This window comes from Gorilla gorilla, chromosome 10 (assembly GCF_029281585.2).
Source record: "Gorilla gorilla gorilla isolate KB3781 chromosome 10, NHGRI_mGorGor1-v2.1_pri, whole genome shotgun sequence".
Taxonomy (NCBI): domain Eukaryota; kingdom Metazoa; phylum Chordata; class Mammalia; order Primates; family Hominidae; genus Gorilla; species Gorilla gorilla.
Window position 1 is genome coordinate 112,136,940 of NC_073234.2, and position 21,863 is coordinate 112,158,802.

Genomic DNA, 21,863 nt, shown 5'->3' on the forward strand with positions numbered 1-21,863 from the left:
TTTTCCCAGTATCTTTCACAAAAAGAGGATTCTACTGCCCATCTAAATACATTTGTTCCTGTCACTAATGGAATGATTGGGACTTAAGCACTTGATGACCTAGTAATATTTGAATATCTTGAAATAATAATTTTAAAAAACTTAGGCATATTGGCAGTCTATCTCTCCTAGAAAGTGTTAGAGCAAAAGAGTGGTGGCACAACCATTGTTAAAGGGGGCTATGGATGGGGAAGGAGTTCATAGAACCAGACGACAGTTAATGCAGATATATACACATGGTTTTTATTTTTTTAAGTGCTAGGAAACAGCATTAAGTAAGGTATTTATTTTTAATTAAATAATTTTGAGAGATATTTTCTCAAAATTGCTTTATTTTTGTCTTCCATAATTTTAATAGGACTGTATCTAACTTTTATTAAATGTTGTAATCTTATTACTTTTCTATTATTGTGCATTTTATTCCACAAAGTTCACTTTTAATTATCCTTCAGATGATTCATTGTTTTTTTTTTTCCTAAAAATTTGTTGTAATTTGTAAGCAATTTGCCTGAAATGAAATAACTGGTATTAGGAAGATAGAAATACATATTCTTATTTCATTTTAGTGTTCCAAGACCTTGGGGTGTCTAAGAATATTTCTTTCTTTCCCATCTTAAACGCTAGAGCATCCTAAAACACTTCCTTAGGGAGTAGTTTTTGGTATAAAAAGAATGTCTGTCTGATGATTTCTTTTTATTCAAAAAGAGACTAACAGTATAATGGAAACTCAGTTTCTATTAGCTAGTTAGTTAAAACAGTACCGTTGGTCTGCTTAAGACTCTTCAGATTATACTTTATGTTTTTTTGCATAAAGGGAAAGAAGGGAGTGTTAAATAGTATTACTAATTAATCTTCTTTTGATCCTCAAGTGTTTGTGTGTAATTGTCAAGGCTCATTAAATCACTGTTTGCTGTAGAGAGAAAAGACAAGAGAAACCTTCTCCCAACCAATCTGAAGTTTCATGCTTCAAGCTCTTCCAAACAATGGAATTTTTTTGTTTACGTAAGGCAAATAGTTTCTCTTTTTTTTTTCTAGAATAGATAGCCCCAACATCTGCCTTATGTATTAATTCAACAACAAAATCAAGAGCCTATTGTGTGCAAGGCAATAGGCTGCCAATCAACATTAGTTCTGATGCTGTCAATCAACATTAGTCAATCAACAATACAGAAAAACTCCAAGCTCTCATGGAGCTTGTATTTTAATGGGCAAGACTAGTAATAAAGCATGATATATAAGTAAATATATTATAAATATGTAAATTATATAGTGCATTAGACGGAGAACCATGCTGTGGGAGAAAATAAATGCAGCTGTGCATAAAGGGAATTGGGAGCATGGGGCTAGGTTGGAGATGGTAATTTTAAAAAGGGGTAATCAGGTTAGTCTTCACTGAAGTGGCTTTTGTAAATAGACCTGAAACAGCTAAAGGTGCAAGTCATATGAAATCTGGAGAAGGAACAATCTAAAAAGAGCGAAAGGTAAGTGAAAAGGCCCTGAGACAAGATTGCCTAGCTTGGCGAGGGACATCTAAGCCAGTGTGGCTAGAGCTCTGTGAATGATGGGAGCAGTAGGAGATAAGGTCAGAGAGGTCAAATTGAGAAGGGGTTGTAGGGCCATTGTAACTAGGCTGTTATCTGAGCAAAATGAAGAGCCACTGGAGAGTTTTGAGCAGAAGTGTGTCCTGACTGATTTATGCCATAAAGGGATTACTTTTCCTAATCTGTTGAGCCCACCATGTGCCAGGTACTGTTCTGATGCTGTCAGTCAAATACATCAGTCAACCATAATACAAATTCCCAAACCTCAAAGTGCTTACATTGTGTGTGTATGTGTGTGTGTGTGTTTGTGTGCGCACATGTGTGTGTGCTGGAGATACTGAGTTTAGAGATGTTGAGTTTGAGATATCTGTTAGACATCCAAGTGGAGGAATTGAGTCAGAAGTTGATTCTGTGAATTTGGAGTTCAGAAGAGAGGTTGGAGCTACAGCGAAAAAGTTGTGATTTCATCAGCATTCAGATGAAATTAAAACCATGAGCCTGATTAAGATCACCTAAGGGGAGGGAGTGAGGAGAAGGAAGAGCACTGAGTTCCAGGACAGTCCAATATTAAGAGGTATAGGAGAAGAAGAAGAACCAGCAAAGAAGACAGAAAAGGAGAGGCCAGTAGGATAGGAAGGAAACCAAGGGAGTGTGGTGGCCTGAAAGCCAAGAGGAGAAAGCGTGTTTGGAAAGAGTGGGTGATCAGTAGTATCAAATTTTGATGATGAATCAAATACAATAATACACTGAGTCTTTAACTTGAATTTTTTTTCACATTTAATGTCTCTAAAATCAGAATGCATTTTATAGTTGATGGCATGTGACAGCTTAATTGGCATATAAAATAATGGCATCAGGTCAGAAGTTACATGGTATTCAAAGACTGATAATTGACCATTAGATTTAGCCAAGTGTAGGCCATCAGTGGATTTGACCAGAGGGTTAAGACGTAGGGATGGAGTGGGTTTAGGAGCAAATGAAAGGAGAGAAACTGGAACTCTTCAGAGTGTTGCTGTGAAGGGGAGGAAAGAATGGGGTAGTGGCTGGAGAAGGAAGCTGGGATATAGAGAGTTTTTGGGTTATTAAAATGGAGGAGATGAAGCATGGCTGTGTGCTGATAGGAATGTTTCTGCAGAGATTAGCATATTTATGATATAGGAGAGAATGGCTGAGTAGCCCATTGGAGAAAGGAGTGAAGGCCTAAGTGGTAATGCCAGCCTTAGGTAGCAGAAAGGAAGGTAGAGCTGTTGGGGGCAGATGCTCAGGTGGGTGAAACAGATGGAGGAGTTTGCTCTACTCTGACTGCTTCAGTTTTCCTAGTGAAGTGGAGGAAGCAAGGTCATTGGCTGGGAGGAAACCAGGGAAGGAAGGGTTAGAATTTAGAGGAGAGAAGGGCGCAAAATGGTTGTCTAAGAAAGAGAGGGTGAATGGACTGGCAAAATATTGGAATATTACCAGGCAGCGTTGAGGTTTGGTTGGGTACTTAAAATGGGACAATTTGTGTGATTGTGTGATTTTCTCCAGCCGTTTTCCACCCCAGGGATGCAGACCATAAGAGGGCTCAGAGTTGGATTTCAGAGTTAGAGCTGTGATTTTGCTAAGGAAGTGTGTTTGGATAGGTGAGGACCCAGGGAGTTGAGGGTGTATATGAGAAGGGGTTCTAATGATTGATGGTGGACTCTAAGCTGGGTAGGGAGATTGCTTGTCTGCCCATCTTTTCCTGTTCCTGTCATAGTATCTCTGATTTACTTACACTAAAGCAGAGTAGCCGATGTGTGTGTCTAATGAGCTTTCAGTTTGTCTGTTTTGATAAAGGATCCCATCCTTCACTCTGAGCACCAGGTTTACTCTGCCACGATGGCAGAGCTGGCCTCATGAGGCACAGGTTAGAAATTGGTGGGGAACAGCAGAAGCATTGTTGAACTGTTGAGATGGTTCCGATGTTACATGTCTCTCTCAGTAGACCTCCCATTTACAATACCCCATGCCCAGCCCTATATCCCTTCATCCAACACCAAATGTGGACTGCAAAAGAATGAATATAATAATATCTGAAAAAGTATTTTTCTAATTTGCTCTTTTTCCTTTTTTCCATTTTTTAGGCAATTGATGAATTAAGAAATAAAGGCTTGCCTGCAATTCTGGTTACAATTGGCCAACCACATCTCTTAAATAAGTTTAATTTTGTTAAAGCATACTTTTTCCTAAGTGTGGCTGCGACAATAAATTGTGTCCCAGAAAATAAATTTAAGACAGTAATTACCAACAAGAGCAAACCAAACCTACCAAACTTGAAAGGTAATTGTTTTATTTTTTGCTTATTTCTCTTTCTCCTCCCTTTCCCTAACTGTTCTCCCAGCCCCCACTAATCTATATAAATGATACAGTATATATTCTTCCACAGTTTTCTCTATGCTTATATAATGACACACATATGTACTTATGTCTAGGTGTATGCATACACATACATGTTTATATATATATATATCCATATTCATATGCTTTCTATATAATACACTATCATATGTATACACATACATGATAGGATAGGATTTATCATTTATTTACAAAATGGTATATTCACACTTTTCTGCATCTGGTATTTCCCATGCAGAAAAACTTCATTGAAATCACTCCAAGTCTGCTGCTTTGCTTTGGTCCATTATATTGACTGTATAGTATTCTAGGCCATGATCATCCCCCATGAATGTTCCTTGGCAACAAAGTGCATGTGCACCAATAGAGGAATGATTGAATAAGAAGAAATGTGCACCTCCACTGGTGCACATGCACTTCGTTTCCAAGGAACATTGCCACAGTGCAACATACCCAGATGACATAGTATATCTTTCTATGGGGTATATAACCCATGGATGGGATTTATGGGCCACAGGGAAATTTTCAATTGTATTAGATGTTGCCTTAAAAATAGGTGATTTTTACCATTCAGTATGATGTTAACTGTGGGTTTTTCATAGATATGCTTTATCAGGTTGAGCAATTTCTCTTCTATTCTTAGTTTGTCAAGTGATTTTTATCATTGAAAGGGTGTTGAATTCTATTCAATGCTCTATCTGCATCTATTGGGATGATTATGTGGTTCTTGCTTTTTATTCTATTGATATGGTGTGTTACATTAACTGATTTTTGGTCGTTTAACCAACCTTACATTCTTGGGATAAGTCCCACTTGATCATGGTTTATTATTATTATTATTATTATTGTTTTTGAGATGGAGTCTTACTCTGTTGCCCAGGCTGGAGCACAGTGGTGCAAGCTCAGCTCATTGCAACCTCTGCTTCTGGGTTCAAGTGATTCTCCTGCCTCAGCCTCCAAAGTAATTGGGACAATAGGCGCCTGCCACCACGCCCAGCTAATTTTTTGTGGTTTTCGTAGAGACAAGGTTTCACCATGTTGGCCAGGCTTGAACTCCTGATCTCAAGTGATCTGCCTGTGTCTGCCTCCCAAAGTGCTGGGATTACAGGTGTGAGCCACTGCATGTGGCCAATAATTCTTTTTACTTGTTAGATTCTGTTTGCTAGCATTTTGTTGAAAATGATTGCATTCATACTCATAAGAGATACTGGTCTGCAGTTTTCTTGTAGTGTCTTTGTCTAGTTTTGATATCAGAGTAATTCTGGGGCCTCTATTTTAAAATGTAGGTTTTATTATTCAGGTATGGTGAGACCAACAGATCAGATGACTGCTACTGAAAAAATAGTTACAGTTTCCAAGAGGAAGGGTGTGCCACACCACTGTGGGAGAAGGGAACACAGGAGAGCTTGGCTGCGTCTCAGGAGGCAGAGGGCAGTGCAAGGGAAACATGAGCAAGAGCCTTTACTGTGTTTGCTATGCAAATGGATGGGTAAAGCAGAGTGAACAGGCTTAGTATTTGAATAATTTTAGTTTGAATAATTTCAGTGAGCCCTGGGGGCATAGGGGCTGTCTTTAGATATCTGATAACTGGTCTTGGGGTGATTAGGGCAGGGGAAGGGTTGCCTGGGGTAAGAGCCTAATAAAGGAGGTGGTGGGGGCATGGGCTCTTTAGTTTGCACATGAAAGGTGTGCTCACAGGTGAGTCTTTTACCATCTCTAGGAACTGGGAGGTCAGCAAGGCCCCAAATGTTATCATTTCTACATCAGACATACAGAATTTTTTTTTTTTTTGAGATGGAGTTTTGCTCTTGTCACCCAGGCTGGAGTGCAATGGTGTCATCTAGGCTTACTGCAACCTCCGCCTCCCAAGTTCAAGCAATTCTCCTGCCTCAGTCTCCTGGGTAACTGGGATTACAGGTTCCTGCCACCATGCCCAGCTAAGTTTTTGTATTTTTAGTAGAGACGGGTTTTATCATGTTGGCCAGGCTGGTCTTGAGACATACAGAAAATGTAAAGGCATAATTAATATAGCCTCATAGAATGAGTTGGGAAGTGTTCCCTCCTCTTTTATATTTTAGAAGAGTTTGTGAAGAATTGATATTAACTCTTCTTTAAATGTTTGGTAGAATTCAACAGTGAAGACATCTGAGCTTGAACTTATATTTGTGGATAGCATTTTGATTAGCAATTCAATCTCTTTACTTGTAGTTCTCTTAAAATTATCTATTTCTTGACTCAGTTTTGGTAGTTTGTGTCTTTCTAGGAATTCATCCATTTCATCTGTGTTATTTAATTTATTGGCATACAATTTTTTCATAGTATTCCTTTATAATTCTTTTTTTAAATTCTGTAAGGTTAGTAGTAATGTTTCCTCTTTCATTTCCCGTTCTATTAATTTGAGTCTTCTCCCTTTTTCTTTCTCAGTCTACCTATAGGTTTTTCAATTTTGTTGATTTCTTCTACTTTTTCTTCTGTTCTCTGTTTTATTATTATCTATTTCAATCTTTATTATTTTCTTTGTTCACTACACTTACGAGTTGGGAAAAAGACTTAGAGGGGCTCCTGTGTTCTCAGTGTTACTTTGCTTAAGCTAGAGACTCTGTCCCACAAGGTGGTGAGGCTGGGTGGAACAAAGGAACCCTGTCTGCTTAGTTGTGCCAGTTTGAAGTGAAGTTTCCATCTCACTGAACAGGCAGAGGGAAGAGAAGTAGTCATCTTTCTCCAAATACCACAGACTTGCAGTACTGTTCTCACCACATTTTAGTAAGTGTTCTTGACTAGATGTTTAATCATTTGCTGTATGGCCTTAGAATCATTTCCAGAGACTTTAAGCATTAAAAAAAACCAATAATTTTTACTAATTTAATGGTAAAGTGGGTTAATAGAGCTCTTCACATTGGGATGCCAGAAGTTAATCTCCTGAACAATGTGTTTTCGAGATTTATCTGTATTTATGTTTGTAGCTGTGGTTCCTTTATTTTCACTTTATTTCTTCATGTACTGATGATAGACATTTAGACTGTTTTCTATAAACATTATTATACATGTCTCTGAGTGCTTATGAGTAAGAGCTTCTATATATCTAGGAATGAAATTGATGTGTCATATTTAACTTAAAGTTTAAAGTTAGTTAGTATCTCTACCGTCTTCATAGATCATTTTGTTCTGATCACCCTTTCCTACTTTTATGATTTGATAGCTTTAGGTTTTAATTTTTTTTGTTAGTTTGATAGTTATACATTATATTATTTTTTTTCCATTCAATAGTTGTTTAGCTTTACCTACTTATTTGCTGTTTTCTTTGCTCACCATTACTTACTGCGTTTCAGACTTTGGACGTCTCTTTTCCCTGAGATGTTATATCCTTTGTAAGTTTAGATGAATAGCTAGTGTGTCATTATTTATTTAAAAAATCTATCCTTTCCTCACTGAAATAAGAAATTCATTATATAATAAATTCTCATATGTACCAGGTTATGATTCTTTTTTCATTTTACAGCTTTAAATTTAATATGTAATAGTTGTACATGTATGTGGGGTATATGTTTTTTTATATACACATAAAATGTGTAATGATCAAATCAGGGTAATTGGGATATCCATTACCTCAAACACTTGTCATTTCTTTGTGTTGGGAACATTCTGAATCTTCTCTTCTGTTTTGGAATATACTATATATTCTCGTTAACTGTAATCACCCTACTGTGCTATCAAACACCAGAATTTATTTCTTCTATCTAATTGTATGTTTGTACCCATTAATGAATTTCTCTTCATCCCTCCTTCCCATCTCCCCTTCCCAGCCTCTAGTAACCACCGTTCTCTCTACCTCCATGAAAACAATTCTTTTCTTAGCTCTCACATATGAGTGAGAACAGGCAATGTTTTTCTTTCTGTGCCTGGCTTATTTCACTTAACATATAATTAACTCAAACAACCCAATAGCAAAAGAAACACAAGTAATTCAAATAAAAAGTAGGCAAAAGACCTGGATAGATATTTATCAAAAGAAGGCATATAAATGGCCAAAAAGCATATGAGAAAATACTTAACATCACTAATAATCAGGAAAATGCAAATCAAAACCACAATGAGATATAATCACACCCCAGTTAAAATGGCTTTTACCAAAAAGACAGAAAACAGCAGATGCTGGTGAGGATGTGGAGAAAGGAAAATGCTCATATACTGTTGGTGGGAATGTAAATTAGTACAGCAACTATTGAAAACAGTATGGTCATTCCTCAAAAAACTGAAAGTAGAGCTACTGTATGATCCAGAAATCTTTTCTGTATATCCAAAAGAAAAGAAAATCAGTTTATCAAAGGGATACCTGCACTGCCATGTTTATTGCAGCACTGCTAACAATAGCCAAGATATGGAATCAACCTAAGTGTCCAGCAGTGGATGAATGGATAAAGGAAATATGATATATATACACAATGAAATATTATTCAGCCATAAAAAAGAATGAACTCCTGTCATTTGTAGCAACATGGATAGAACTGGAGGACATTATGTTAAGTGAAATAGGGTATGATTCTTGATTCTCTATTTTGGACTACTGATTTTCCTGGCTTCCTGTGTTAATAAAATAGTTAATTTGATTTTATAACTGAAAACTATTTATTACCTCCTATGTTGTTTGAGAATTGAGAATATAACAGTGAAAATAAACACAAAAAATACTCTCTTAAAACTTGTTATGGTAGAAAAATACATAAATTAAATGAATAAAGGCATTGTGGGTTACATGGTAACAAGTGCTTTGGAAAGCAGGAAAGGGGGTTAGGGAGTGCAGGAGTGGGGTGTGATTTAAAATAGGGTTATCAGGAAAAGTCTTAATAAACAGATGATATTTGAGCACAGGTCTAAAAGAGGAGAGGGAATGAGATGTGAGTTTCTGAGGAAGAGTATTCTAGATAAAGGGAACAAATACCGAGACCCTGAGATGGGCGTGTGCCTGGCATGCTTGAGGAACAGCTGGAGCCCAGTGAACAAAGGTGAAAGTTCCAGGAGATGCTGTCAGGGAGATAACAGAGTGATTATGAAAGGATTTGAAAGTCATAATAAAATATTTGGCTTTTATTCTGAGTGAGTTGGAATACCACTGGAAAAATTTTAAGAGGAAGAATTAAAAGTTTCTAAAGCCTAACTCTGGTTTCTGTATTGAGACTAGGTTAGGCTATGGGGTTAGGGGAATGAACAGGGTGAATATATAAGAGCATAATCATATTTCTTTTTACAAGGCTATTGAATAATTCAAGTTAGAACTTATGTTGGCTTCAACAAGAGTAGTAGCAGTGGAGTTGGTGAGAAGTAGCCAGATTCTGGATATACCTTGAAGGTGGAGTCAAAAAGATTTGAAAGGGAAGATCAGAAGTTCACTTTGAGGCATGTTAAGTGTGGGATGCCTATTAAGCACCTGAGAGGAACTAAAGAGTAGATAGTTTGAGATATGATTCTGGAGCTCAGGAGAGAAGTCCACACTGAAGAAATGTTTCCCAATCATTAGTCTATAGACGGTATTTAAAGGCCTAAGACCACACGTCATCTCCATGGCAATGAGTTTAGATGGAGAAGAGACAGGTGAAGGAATAAATGCTTGGGTTCATCAGCAAGAGGTCAAATAAATGAGGAAGAATCCACAAAGGAGACTGAGAAAGGATGAGTGAACAAGGTGTTTTGAGGAGGAAGGAGTGTTCAATTGAATCAAAAGGCCAAGGAGGATGGAGGTTGGACTTAACAAAAGGAATGTCATTGAAGAATCTAGAAGATAAACTTTGTTGAACTAACCCTTATTGGAGTGGAATCAAACAGAATGTGTGCAGGGGAATCAGAGTGAATGGAGATAAATGGGGAGGCTGCTGAAAGGGACAAAAGAGGGTTTAAAAAAAAACTGAAAAAGTAGCAGTCTGTTTTTGTTTTGATGGGAATCATCAAATAGAAAGAGGGAAAATAATGATGGTGCAAGGTGTGGAGTGAGGAGATATCTAACATGATATCCTTAAGTAGGCAAAATGGGAATGGAACTAGTACTCAAATGGAGGGTTTGGCCCTGCATGGCAACATAAAATTCACCTATAATGACAAGTTGAAGGGCAGAGTGTATAGGTTCACATGCTAATGGATGGAGAGATGTATTGTGGGTATGTTTGCAAGTTATTTGCTAATTTCTGTGGTTTCTTCATTGGAACAGGAAACAAAGACATCAACTGAGTGAGAAGCAGGGAGAAAATGTTGGAGATTTAAGGAGAGAAGAGAAGGGATGAAGTAGTTGTCTTAGAGCGTAGGAGGGCAGATGGACTAGGGAAATGGAGCAGGACTTCTGGGCAGCTTGCAGAGCCTTTTTGTATTTCTGGTATGAATTTAAAGTGAGAAGAGTTAGCATCGTTTTTTCCCAGCCACATTAAAATTCAGGGGCCAATGTCAACAGAGAATTGGATTTGCAGGGGCTTGGGGATTGACCAGGTGGGTGCCATAAAGGAGAGATAGGCAAGGAAATTTAAGGTGTTTGCAAGAGTGATTATGTTTGATGGACTAAGGAACTAAAACTGGGTAAGGAGGGATGAGATGGCAGGGGGAAGAGAGGGAAAGGGAACAGTGAAACACTGGTAGTGTCAATGGATTGTGGGTTCTAGAAGGGGTGAAGTATTGCTGGATTCATGATTCCTGAAAGAACAATCTGGAAAAATATTAGTACTTTTGTCTGTTAAGGTCATCACTATTCACCCTTCACTTTTTCCTATTTTCCTCATCTATTCTTAGGAATATTCTACGTGCATACTTCAAGGTAATTCAATCTGATTCTAAACAAGAAAACTATGATAACAAAAGACAAAAGGCACTTTTGGCTTTTTCATTGGAATTCGTTGAGATGCTTGTATTAATTTTAATGTAATTTATATATTTTTATTGTCTTCCCACCCAAGAACATAATATATTTTCTCATTTTTTTCATATTTTGTGCCCTTTTTATGTTCCCTTCCTGGAGTTCACAATTAGGCCCATATTCTCTACTATCACTTGTAGATAACATAGCAGCTAGTTCACTTACCAGGCTACTCCATTCAAATTAAAGACTTTGAAAAACTTTCAGTTTCCCTTTTTCTCTCGTGCTTTTCCCTTCAGCAGGTGACATCACCTCACTTCACATCCAACTCCTGATTTTAGTTGATTTTAATTCTAGATTCTTATTAGTTTTCCCTTAGCATGTCCATTCAATTTCAATAACTTTATTTAGTACTAACTTTTTACATATATAATTACTGGTTTAGAATTAAATATGTAGATTTTCTATCGTTTCCTCAGTATTTCTAGATGTTAATCCTAGTCTTCTGGCTTCCATAAATGCGGATAAGAGATCTATTTCTTTTATTTTAGAAAATTTGATTTTTTGATTGGAGATGTTTCTCTTAATTCTTTTAGATCAGGGATTTTGCTGGAAGCACATCTGCCTGAAACCTGCCTGAGCATTGAAAGAATCTGCATTTTGACAAAGCATTTAGTTCCAGAAAGCATTTTTTGGTACTCTGCTTGCACTTCCATAAGTGTTCTTATTATTTTGGGTTCAAATTGTCATGCTTGCTCCTAGCAGTTCTGTTTCCCATTTGAGTTTCCTTTTCTTGCCTACTGAGCCCCTGTAGAAGTCAGGCTAAGCTGGTCTGTCATAACAAATCAGTCTTTAAATATCATGGCTTAACACAGCAAGGGTTTAGTTCTTGCTCAGATTGACAAGGGGCTGTGTTTTGCAGAGCCACTCAGGTACCCAAGTGCTGCTATCCTGGAGGCACACCATCTGAAACACTCTGCTCTGACCTTGCCTAGAAAGCCATAGGGTGGCACATGAGCCCTTAAATGGAACTCTGGAATTTAGTCTGGAATTCTTATGTAATTGGATAAGACCGAATTTAACTGCAAAGAGGCCAGGAAGTATAGCTTGCCAGGTGCTCAGAAAGGAGAGGAGTATGCATATAAGTGAACATGATTAGTCTGAAACACAGATCCTAGATATGGTGTTATTTTTGCTGGTCATCCCATTGGGGTTCCTGTTTTGTTGGTATCAGCTGTGCAATGGAGAAGGTGAAGTCAGTGAGATGTAGAGTGGCAGGCAGGTAAGTAGCCTTCCTAAGGCATCAGGACTCCTATATCTCTTCGCCTATGGATGGCCTATCTGTCTAGCTCTTCTTTTTATTCTAGAGGAGAACACTCATGTGGGACCCATGTTAATTTTATCACACATGGGTTCATGAAAATGTCTAGGTTAAACTCTTCCTAGGGTCTTTTGTATGGTAACATGCATTCCAGGCTTCTTTTGTACCATGTGCAGGCATTTGGTTTGTCTCCATCATTGTCTCTGTCATTCTTACTTTCTCCCTTGGGTGAAAAAGCCCAGTCCCAGATCCTCCTGCTGGGCCTTCCAAGAGCCCTAGCCCTCCCTCATCCTCAGATGACCCCTAGATTCAGACCCTCATAATTTAGGAGACTAGCCAGGTAGGGAAGTGTTGCTGTTGAAAGAGGAGAGGAAGTTCAGTGTATTGAGTTCCATGTTATTTCAGAATTTTTCTTTGCACTTAACAAACTTAATTTCTTCAGGTGGATATATTTTTCTGTCATTTGTAGTCAAATGATTTGTGGTTTATCTTTCTCTCCCACAGTCTAGAAGCCCAGTTGAATGAAGCAGGCAAAGACTGTGATCTGAATTCTCTCACTTCTCCCCTGTTCAGAGTAAGAGCAGGCTTTGGATCGTGGATGGAGATTTTGAAATAGATATTTGAGTATTGTGGATTATGCTCTTCCAACTGGTCTCACGCTCAGCTCTTAGACTGAGGGGCTTGTTCACATCAGCAGAACTGATGCTTCCACGGAGATCTTATTGAAATGTTAGAAATATCTGGAAGAGGGCTTTCAGGAGTCCTGGGATCCCAGAAGAGGAAAAACTATATCAGTAGCCAATAACTTGAATAACATCACTAAATACCTAAAAAATTCTTTCAGAATTGTCTGATTTGTTGTAAGAATCAGCTTCAGCCTTCTAATATATGACATTAGGGACTATTTGATACAGGAATATGTTTCTATATTCCCGTGTTTCTATATTATCATTGTGTTTTTTAAAAAATTATTAAACTTATGGATAGTTTTCCTGTGAATGATGAGTTTTAAAAACTATTAATAGAATTAGGATGGGTGCAGTGGCTCATGCCTATAATCCCAGCACTTTGGGAGGCCGAGGTGGGCAGATCACTTGAGCTCAGGAGTTCAAGACTAGCCTAGGCAACATAGTGAAACCCCATCTCTACAAAAAATACAAAAATTAGCCGGGCATGGTGGTGTGTGCCCATAGTCCCAGCTACTTGGGAGGCTGAGGTGAGAAGATGGCTTGATCCCAGGAGGTGAAGGTTGCAGTGAGCTGAGATTGTGCCACTGTGCTCCAGCCTGGGTGACAGAGCCAGACCCTGTCTCAAAATAAAATAAAATAAACCTAGAATTAATATTTAAACTAACCATAGATATCCTTGGTCCTTCCAAAATTTTGTGTCTTTATAGAGATATATTCAAAGGATGATGGAAGTTCATTTTATAATCTTACAAAACTTAAAGATGAGATCACTCTTAGCATGCTAAAGGTAAGTTTGAAACTGTTTTCAAACCGTAAGTTAGTTACCAAAAATCCACTATTAGGCCCTGGATGGGCCTGCTTTCAGAGTTATGCTTGCTCTTGTGAGAGCAGTTACCTTTTCTTGTGTAAGAATGGGTTGGAGCCAGAGGTGGAGTTTACTCCTCATGAGAAAAGTAGATGTCCAGTGGTGTCCAGCTTTGACTTCACAACCTGATTAAGGTGCTTCAGAAAATATGATTCGGCTGGGCACGGTGGCTCACACCTGTAATCCCAGCACTTTGGGAGGCCGAGGTGGGCGGATCACCTGAGGTCGGGAGTTCAAGACCAGCCTGACCAACATGGAGAAATCCTGTCTCTACTAAAAATACAAAATTAGCTGGGCGTGATGGCGCATGCCTGTAATTCTAGCTACTCAGGAGGCTGAGGCAGGAGAATCGCTTGAACCCAGGAGGCGGAGGTTGCAGTGAGTCAAGATCACGCCACTGCATTCTACTCTGGGCAAAAAGAGCGAAACTCCATTTCAAAAAAAAAAACAAAGAAACATGATTCATTATTTGGTGGGATATGAGTATTCCATCCCCTGTTTATCATTTCCCAATAATAGTGATGACAATGGCAACAACAGCTTTTGCATGATTATTTAATTTTTATAACTTTATGATGTAGGTAGCAATCATTTTGAACTGTGCTGTGCTGAACCATGAGAAAACTGAGGCTTAGACATCTAAGAATTTGACTAATATCATACAACTAATAAAATATAGATCCAGGAGAAGGACTACATCTTTTTGATTCAAAATCCATGTTCTTAAACATGATACTGAATTGCCCTAATATTTATATAATATTCACTGCTCTGCACAAATACATTTTTAGTGGCCTGTCACTTGAAAGATTGGTTGGTCCCTTTATCTTCTGCCATGTTAGGTTGCTATTTACTATTGACTGTCTACTGTAAAAATCTCATTATCTTCACATTACCAACTAGGTGACCATACTTTAACTTGAAATACAGTTGATTCGCATTATTCACAGATTCTGTGTTTGCTAATTTGCAGATCTACTGAAATTTATTTGTAGCCTGAAAATCAATACTCTTGGCACTCTATTGGCTATTCGTGAACACACGCAGAGCACAGAAAAATTTGAGCTGCCCAATGCACACATTCCCAGCTGAGTTGAACAAGGAGATGCTCTGACTTTTTGTTGCCACTCTCATACTGTAAACAAGTGTCCTTTTCACGGTCTATTTAGTACCATGCTTTTTGAATTTTTGTCAATATTTACAATGACCCTCCAGCATAGTGCTGAAGTGCTGTGGAGCATTTCTAAGTTAAGAGGGCTGTGGTGTCCCTTATGGAGAAACTATGTGTGTTAGATAAGCTTCCTTCAGAAGTGAGTGCTATTGGCTGTGAGTTCAAGGTTAGCAAATTAACAGTGTATATTAAATATACTGTTATATATCCTTAGCCATAAACACACATTAAACAAGGCTGTGTATTGAGCAGTTAATGAAAATGTTGTGACCAGAGGCTCTTGGGTACTTTTCTCCATGTCTCCCCTAGGAGCAATGGCTCAGTATCCAGTAATCAGTGTTTGCAAGAACTTTATAGAATATAACTACTGTGAATAGTAAGCACCAGCTGTGCACACAAGAAAAGGTCACTGTCATGCATGCTGACGCTTGCTTTCACTTTCCTTTTCGTTTTCTGTTGCCTTTTTCCTTTTTGCTGAACTCTCTTCTCTGATAATTAGATACCAAGTTCCTTTTTGGCCTTCCATTCATTGTTACTTTTCAGTACATGAAAAATATTTGCTAAAGAAGAAAGAGACAGTATTTGTATTATTTCTGAACTCACGTGATGTATGGTATCCTTTCCTTAGTCGATGTTACTGATGGAAGCTGAGGACAGGCTAAACTTCCTTCTGTCCGAGGTGGAACAGAAGACCCTGTCTCAGTGCTCCGCTGGTGAGCTGGAGATTGTGGTGGAGGCCCGGCTTCAGCTGGCTGCAGTTGCTCTGCAGAGGCACCGGGCGGCATACAGGTGCGTCTCTCCATGCACAGGGGAGGGATACCTTTGAAGAGAGTTCCTTCACCCTAGTTTATTAAATAGACTTAAATTTTATGTAAGTTTTAGAAATTCCTATATCCATAGTATGCTTGCTTTTTATTATTCAGGGAAGTTTTCATACATGATTTCACTTAAAATTATAGCTCTGGCTGGGTGTGGTGTCTCGTGCCTGTAATCCCAGCACTTTGGGAGGCTGAGGTGGGCAGATCACTTGAGGCCAGGAGTTGGAGACCAGGCTGGCCAACACGAAGAAACCCTGTCTCTACTAAAATATGAAAATTAACCAGGCTTTGTGGTGGCACCTGTAATCCCAGCTACTCGGGAGGCTAAGGCAGGAGAATCACTTGAGCCCGGGAGGCAGAGGTTGCAGTGAGCTGAGATTGCCCCACTGTACTCCAGCCTGGATGACAGAGCAAGACTCTGTCTCAAAAAAAAAAAAAAAAAAAAATTACAGTTCTCAATAAAGCAATTATTTTATGAAGGCACACAGCTGGGTTGTTTAATTTCATATATAGAATGAACAAATTAACAATGCTTTGATTTTTTTATACATTTAATTTACTTTTTAAAAAGACTAAACCTTTTTACAAGTAAAAGCTATGGAGTGTTTTTTTTTCTAAAACATTGAATTAAAATATTAAAAACAAACCTATTTTGAAAAAGTAACAGTTTCTGCATCATATTGCACTGAACTGTTTAATAAACTGTTGTAGGTGGCTAATTATTTAAATGTGCTGCAATTGTTAGTGTTAGCTCTTTCATTTAGTTTGTTCGTCGATTTATTTATTTAGTCAACCAGTATCTGTTAACTCTCTCACTGCCAGGCTCTGATCCTAGGCAGTGAAGATATAAAGATGCATAGAATACAATTTCTGTATCCATATGCTCACAGATATATAAGCAGTCAGGTAGAGTAGTAAAAATATTATTATAGCGCTTTTTTCATATTTAATAATATGGACATCCACATTCAAGAGTTTCTCCATGCCATTTGTGATAAACACTTCTATCATGAGGTCCTCTGACACATTCAATAATGATTCATCTAATAATGCATACATTTCTTATCATTCATTAATTCGTTTAAAAAATAAGTTTGTGCACTTTCAATATGCTAGGCACTGTTCTAAGCTCCTGGCAAGTATCAGTGGCCCAATACTCATATATACAATCTAGACAAAATATATGACAATATTGTCCAAAATCTTGCCCTATATTCTAATAGATAATAAACATGCTGACAATAAACTATAAACACAAGTAAATTACAGAGTGTGGGCAAAAATGATAAGTGCTATGGAGAATATAAGGAGTAGAGGTTGGAGGGGGACGAGTTACCATTTTAAAATCGTGTGGTTGTAATAAAGAGTGTGACTCCATTTTGATGTTCAATGGCTGACAGCTTTCAAGCCCGACCACTCCCCTTCTCTTTCTGCCCCTGGCCTGAGCAAGCAGATAAGAAAGCCCATCTGTTCCCTCCTTTGGTGTTAGTGGAAAGTTCAAACCATGTAAGTCCTGGCCCATGTGCAGGAACTCTTAACTCAGTGCCACCTGCCAACCACCATCAAACTCCAAGCCAGTCTCTTTTCCTTGCTTTCTCCATACATTTTCCCACCTGTTTGGGAACCTGCTCTGATCTTCTTGCAAGGTCTCATTATGTGAGCAGTACCCGCTTTCATACCCTCTTGATGTGTGTGTATGTGGGATCAGTCGTGACATCTGAACCACATTTTGGGTGGTCAGGGAAGGCTTCATTGATGAGGTGACATCTGAACAAAGTACTTAAATGAGAGAATTATCCATGCAAATATCTATGGACAAAGTGTTACAGGCCGTGGAAACATGCCTGATACATGTTTGAGGGACAACTCCAGGCCTCTTGTGGCTGGGGTGGAGTGAGTGAGGGGCAGAGTTGCAAGGGAGATCGGCAAAGAGGTAACTGGTGGACAAGGAGATCACCTAGGACCTTTTGGCCAGGGTAAAGACTGACTTTGAGTGAAGTGGGGAGTCATTGTAGAGTTTTGAGCAGAGGAGTGACATGATCTGATTTTCATTGTAAAGGGATGGCTCTTGCTGCTAGTGTGAGAATTGATTATAAGAGGAAAAGGGTGTGAAAGCAAGGAGATGAATTAAGGAGGCTATTATAATAACAGAAATATGGTGGTGTTTCCTACCAGTGTGATAGCACTGGAGGTAATGAGAAGTATTTGGATTGTGAGTAAATTTTGAAGGTAGAGCCATTCTGTTTTATAGATATTGGATGTAAGTTGTGAGAAAAAGAGAGGAGTCAAAAAAGAAGTGGTCATTAACTGAAATGGGGAGGTTGTAGGGGTGCAGCTTATTTAGGGGAAACGTCAGGAGTTAAAATATGGATGTATGTAGTTTGAGATGTCCCTTAGATGTACAATTGAAGATGTCAAGTATTCTGAGAGTCTTTAGAATATAGACAGTGTTATTCAAATGTTCCCAGCATAAAGAAAAGATAAATGTGTAAGGTGATGGATATACCAATCACTGCTATTTAATTATTACACATTATGTAATGTATCAAAATATTTAATGTACCCTGGAAGTATATATGTCTATTAAGCATCAATAAAAATACAATGATAAGAATAATACAAATTTAAAAGTACAGTATAACAACTAAAAAAAATAAAGACAGAATTTTAATACTGGATGAGCTCCATTAGGGGGTATAAATCGATGGAAGAGAGAAAAGGACCAAGGATCAAGCCCTGAGTTTTGTACTCCAACTTTACGAGACTGGGGAGAAAATGAGGAACCAGAAAGGGGACTGAGAAGAAGTGACCAGTAAGATAGAAGAAAACCAAGAGATTATGGAATCCTGAAAGCCAAGTGAAGAAAGTGGTCAAGGAGAATGGAGTGACCAACTTTGCCACAAGCTTCTGATAGATTGAGTAAGGTAAGGATAGAGAGTTGACCCCTGGATTTAGCATGGAGGCCAATGGTGACCTTCACAGGAGTAACTTTAGAAGATGCTTGGGAAAGATTATGTTTAGAGTTGTTTATGAGAGAATGGGAAGAGAGAAATTGGAGCCCACAAATAAAGATGATTCTTTTTTTTTTCTTTTTTTAAATTATTATTATTATACTTTAAGTTTTAGGGTACATGTGCACAGTGTGCAGGTTAGTTACATATGTATACATGTGCCATGCTGGTGTGCTGCACCCATTAACTCGTCATTTAGCATTAGGTATATCTCCTAATGCTATCCCTCCCCCGTTCCCCCACCCCACAACAGTCCCCAGAGTGTGATGTTCCCCTTCCTGTGTCCATGTGTTCTCAGTGTTCAGTTCTCATCTATGAGTGAGAACATGCGGTGTTTGGTTTTTTGTCCTTGCAATAGTTTACTGAGAATGATGATTTCCAATTTCATCCATGTCTCTACGAAGGACATGATCTCATCATTTTTATGGCTGCATAGTATTCCATGGTGTATATGTGCCACATTTTCTTAATCCAGTCTATCATTGTTGGACATTTGGGTTGGTTCCAAGTCTTTGCTATTGCTATTGGGTATATACCCAGTAATGGGATGGCTGTGTCAAATGGTATTTCTAGTTCTAGATCCCTGAGGAATCGCCACACTGACTTCCACAATGGTTGAACTAGTTTACAGTCCCACCAACAGTGTAAAAGTGTTCCTATTTCTCCACATCCTCTCCAGCACCTGTTGTTTCCTGACTTTTTAATGATTGCCATTCTAACTGGTGTGAGATGGTATCTCATTGTGGTTTTGATTTGCATTTCTCTGATGGCCAGTGATGATGAGCATTTTTTCAGGTGTCTTTTGGCTGCATGAATATCTTCTTTTGAGAAGTGTCTGTTCATATCCTTTGCCCACTTTTTGATGGGATTGTTTGTTTTTTTCCTGTAAATTTGTTTGAGTTCATTGTAGATTCTGGATATTAGCCCTTTGTCAGATGAGTAGGTTGCGAAAATTTTCTTCCATTTTGTAGGTTGCCTGTTCACTCTGATGGTAGTTTCTTTTGCTGTGCAGAAGCTCTTTAGTTTAATTAGACCCCATTTGTCAATTTTGGCTTTTGTTGCCATTGCTATTGGTGTTTTAGACATGAAGTCCTTGCCCATGCCTGTTTCCTGAATGGTAATGCCTAGGTTTTCTTCTAGGGTTTTTATGGCTTTAGGTCTAATGTTTAAGTCTTTAATCCATCTTGAATTAATTTTTGTATAAGGTGTAAGGAAGGGATCCAGTTTCAGCTTTCTCCATATAGCTAGCCAGTTTTCCCAGCACCATTTATTAAATAGGGAATCCTTTCCCCATTGCTTGTTTTTGTCAGGTTTGTCAAAGATCAGATAGTTGTAGATATGTGGTGTTATTTCTGAGGGCTCTGTTCTGTTCCATTGATCTATATCTCTGTTTTGTTACCACTACCATGCTGTTTTGGTTACTGTAGCCTTGTAGTATAGTTTGAAGTCAGGTAGCATGATGCCTCCAGCTTTGTTCTTTTGGCTTAGGATTGACTTGGAGATGCGGGCTCTTTTTTGGTTCCATATGAACTTTAAAGTAGTTTTTTCCAATTCTGTGAAGAAAGTCATTGGTAGCTTGATGGGGATGGCATTGAATCTATAAATTACCTCGGGCAGTATGAGCATTTTCACGACATTGATTCTTCCTACCCATGAGCATGGAATGTTCTTCCATTTGTTTGTATCCTCTTTTATTTCACTGAGCAGTGGTTTGTAGTTCTCCTTGAAGAGGTCCTTCACATCCCTTGTAATTTGGATTCCTAAGTATTTTATTCTCTTTGAAGCAATTGTGAATGGGAGTTCACTCATGATTTGGCTCTCTGTTTGTCTGTTATTGGTGTATAAGAATGCTTGTGATTTTTGCACATTGATTTTGTATCCTGAGACTTTGCTGAAGTTGCTTATCAGCTTAAGGAGATTTTGGGCTGAGATGATGGGGTCTTCTAGATATACAATCATGTCTTCTGCAAACAGGGACAATTTGACTTCTTACTTTCCTAATTGAATACCCTTTATTTCCTTCTCCTGCCTGATTGCCCTGGCCAGAACTTCCAACACTGTGTTGAATAGGAGTGGTGAGAGAGGGCATCCCTGTCTTCTGCCAGTTTTCAAAGGGAATGCTTCTGGTTTTTGCCCATTCAGTATGATATTGGCTGTGGGTTTGTCATAGATAGCTCTTATTATTTTGAGATACGTCCCATCAACACCTAATTTATTGAGAGTTTTTAGCATGAAGGGTTGTTGAATTTTGTCAAAGGCCTTTTCGGCATCTGTTGAGATAATCATGTGGTTTTTGTCTTTGGTTCTGTTTATATGCTGGATTACATTTATTGATTTGCGTATATTGAACCAGCCTTGCATCCCAGGGATGAAGCCCACTTGATCATGGTGGATAAGCTTTTTGATGTGCTGCTGGATTTGGTTTGCCAGTATTTTATTGAGGATTTTTGCATCAATGTTCATCAGGGATATTGGTCTAAAATTCTCTTTTTTGGTTGTGTCTCTGCCCGGCTTTGGTATCAGGATGATGCTGGCCTCATAAAATGAGTTAGGGAGGATTCCCTCTTTTTCCATTGATTGGAATAGTTTCAGAAGGAATGGTACCAGTTCCTCCTTGTACCTCTGGTAGAATTCGGCTGTGAATCCATCTGGTCCTGGACTCTTTTTGGTTGGTAAGCTATTGATTATTGCCACAATTTCAGAGCCTGTTATTGGTCTATTCAGAGATTCAACTTCTTCCTGGTTTAGTCTTGGGAGAGTGTATGTGTCTAGGAATTTATCCATTTCTTCTAGATTTTCTAGTTTATTTGCGTAGAGGTGTTTGTAGTATTCTCTGATGGTAGTTTGTATTTCTGTGGGATCGGTGGTGATATCCCCTTTATCATTTTTTATTGCGTCTATTTGATTTTTCTCTCTTTTTTTCTTTATTAGTCTTGCTAGCGGTCTATCAATTTTGTTGATCCTTTCAAAAAACCGACTCCTGGATTCATTAATTTTTTGAAGGGTTTTTTGTGTCTCTATTTCCTTCAGTTCTGCTCTGATTTTAGTTATTTCTTGCCTTCTGCTAGCTTTTGAATGTGTTTGCTCTTGCTTTTCTAGTTCTTTTAATTGTGATGTTAGGGTGTCAATTTTGGATCTTTCCTGCTTTCTCTTGTGGGCATTTAGTGCTATAAATTTCCCTCTACACACTGCTTTGAATG

The 21,863-nt window shown here is 38.4% G+C and overlaps 1 protein-coding gene across 1 annotated transcript in view; it reads left to right on the top strand.

Moving 5' to 3' along the window:
- CFAP54 (cilia and flagella associated protein 54) overlaps positions 1–21,863 on the top strand; it is a 372,948-nt gene that overhangs the window by 219,264 nt on the left and 131,821 nt on the right. The window contains exons 49-51 of the mRNA XM_055357441.2: positions 3,683–3,878; positions 13,506–13,585; positions 15,463–15,623. Of these exons, the coding sequence (XP_055213416.1) occupies positions 3,683–3,878; positions 13,506–13,585; positions 15,463–15,623 (437 nt within the window). The remainder of the gene's footprint in view (positions 1–3,682; positions 3,879–13,505; positions 13,586–15,462; positions 15,624–21,863) is intronic.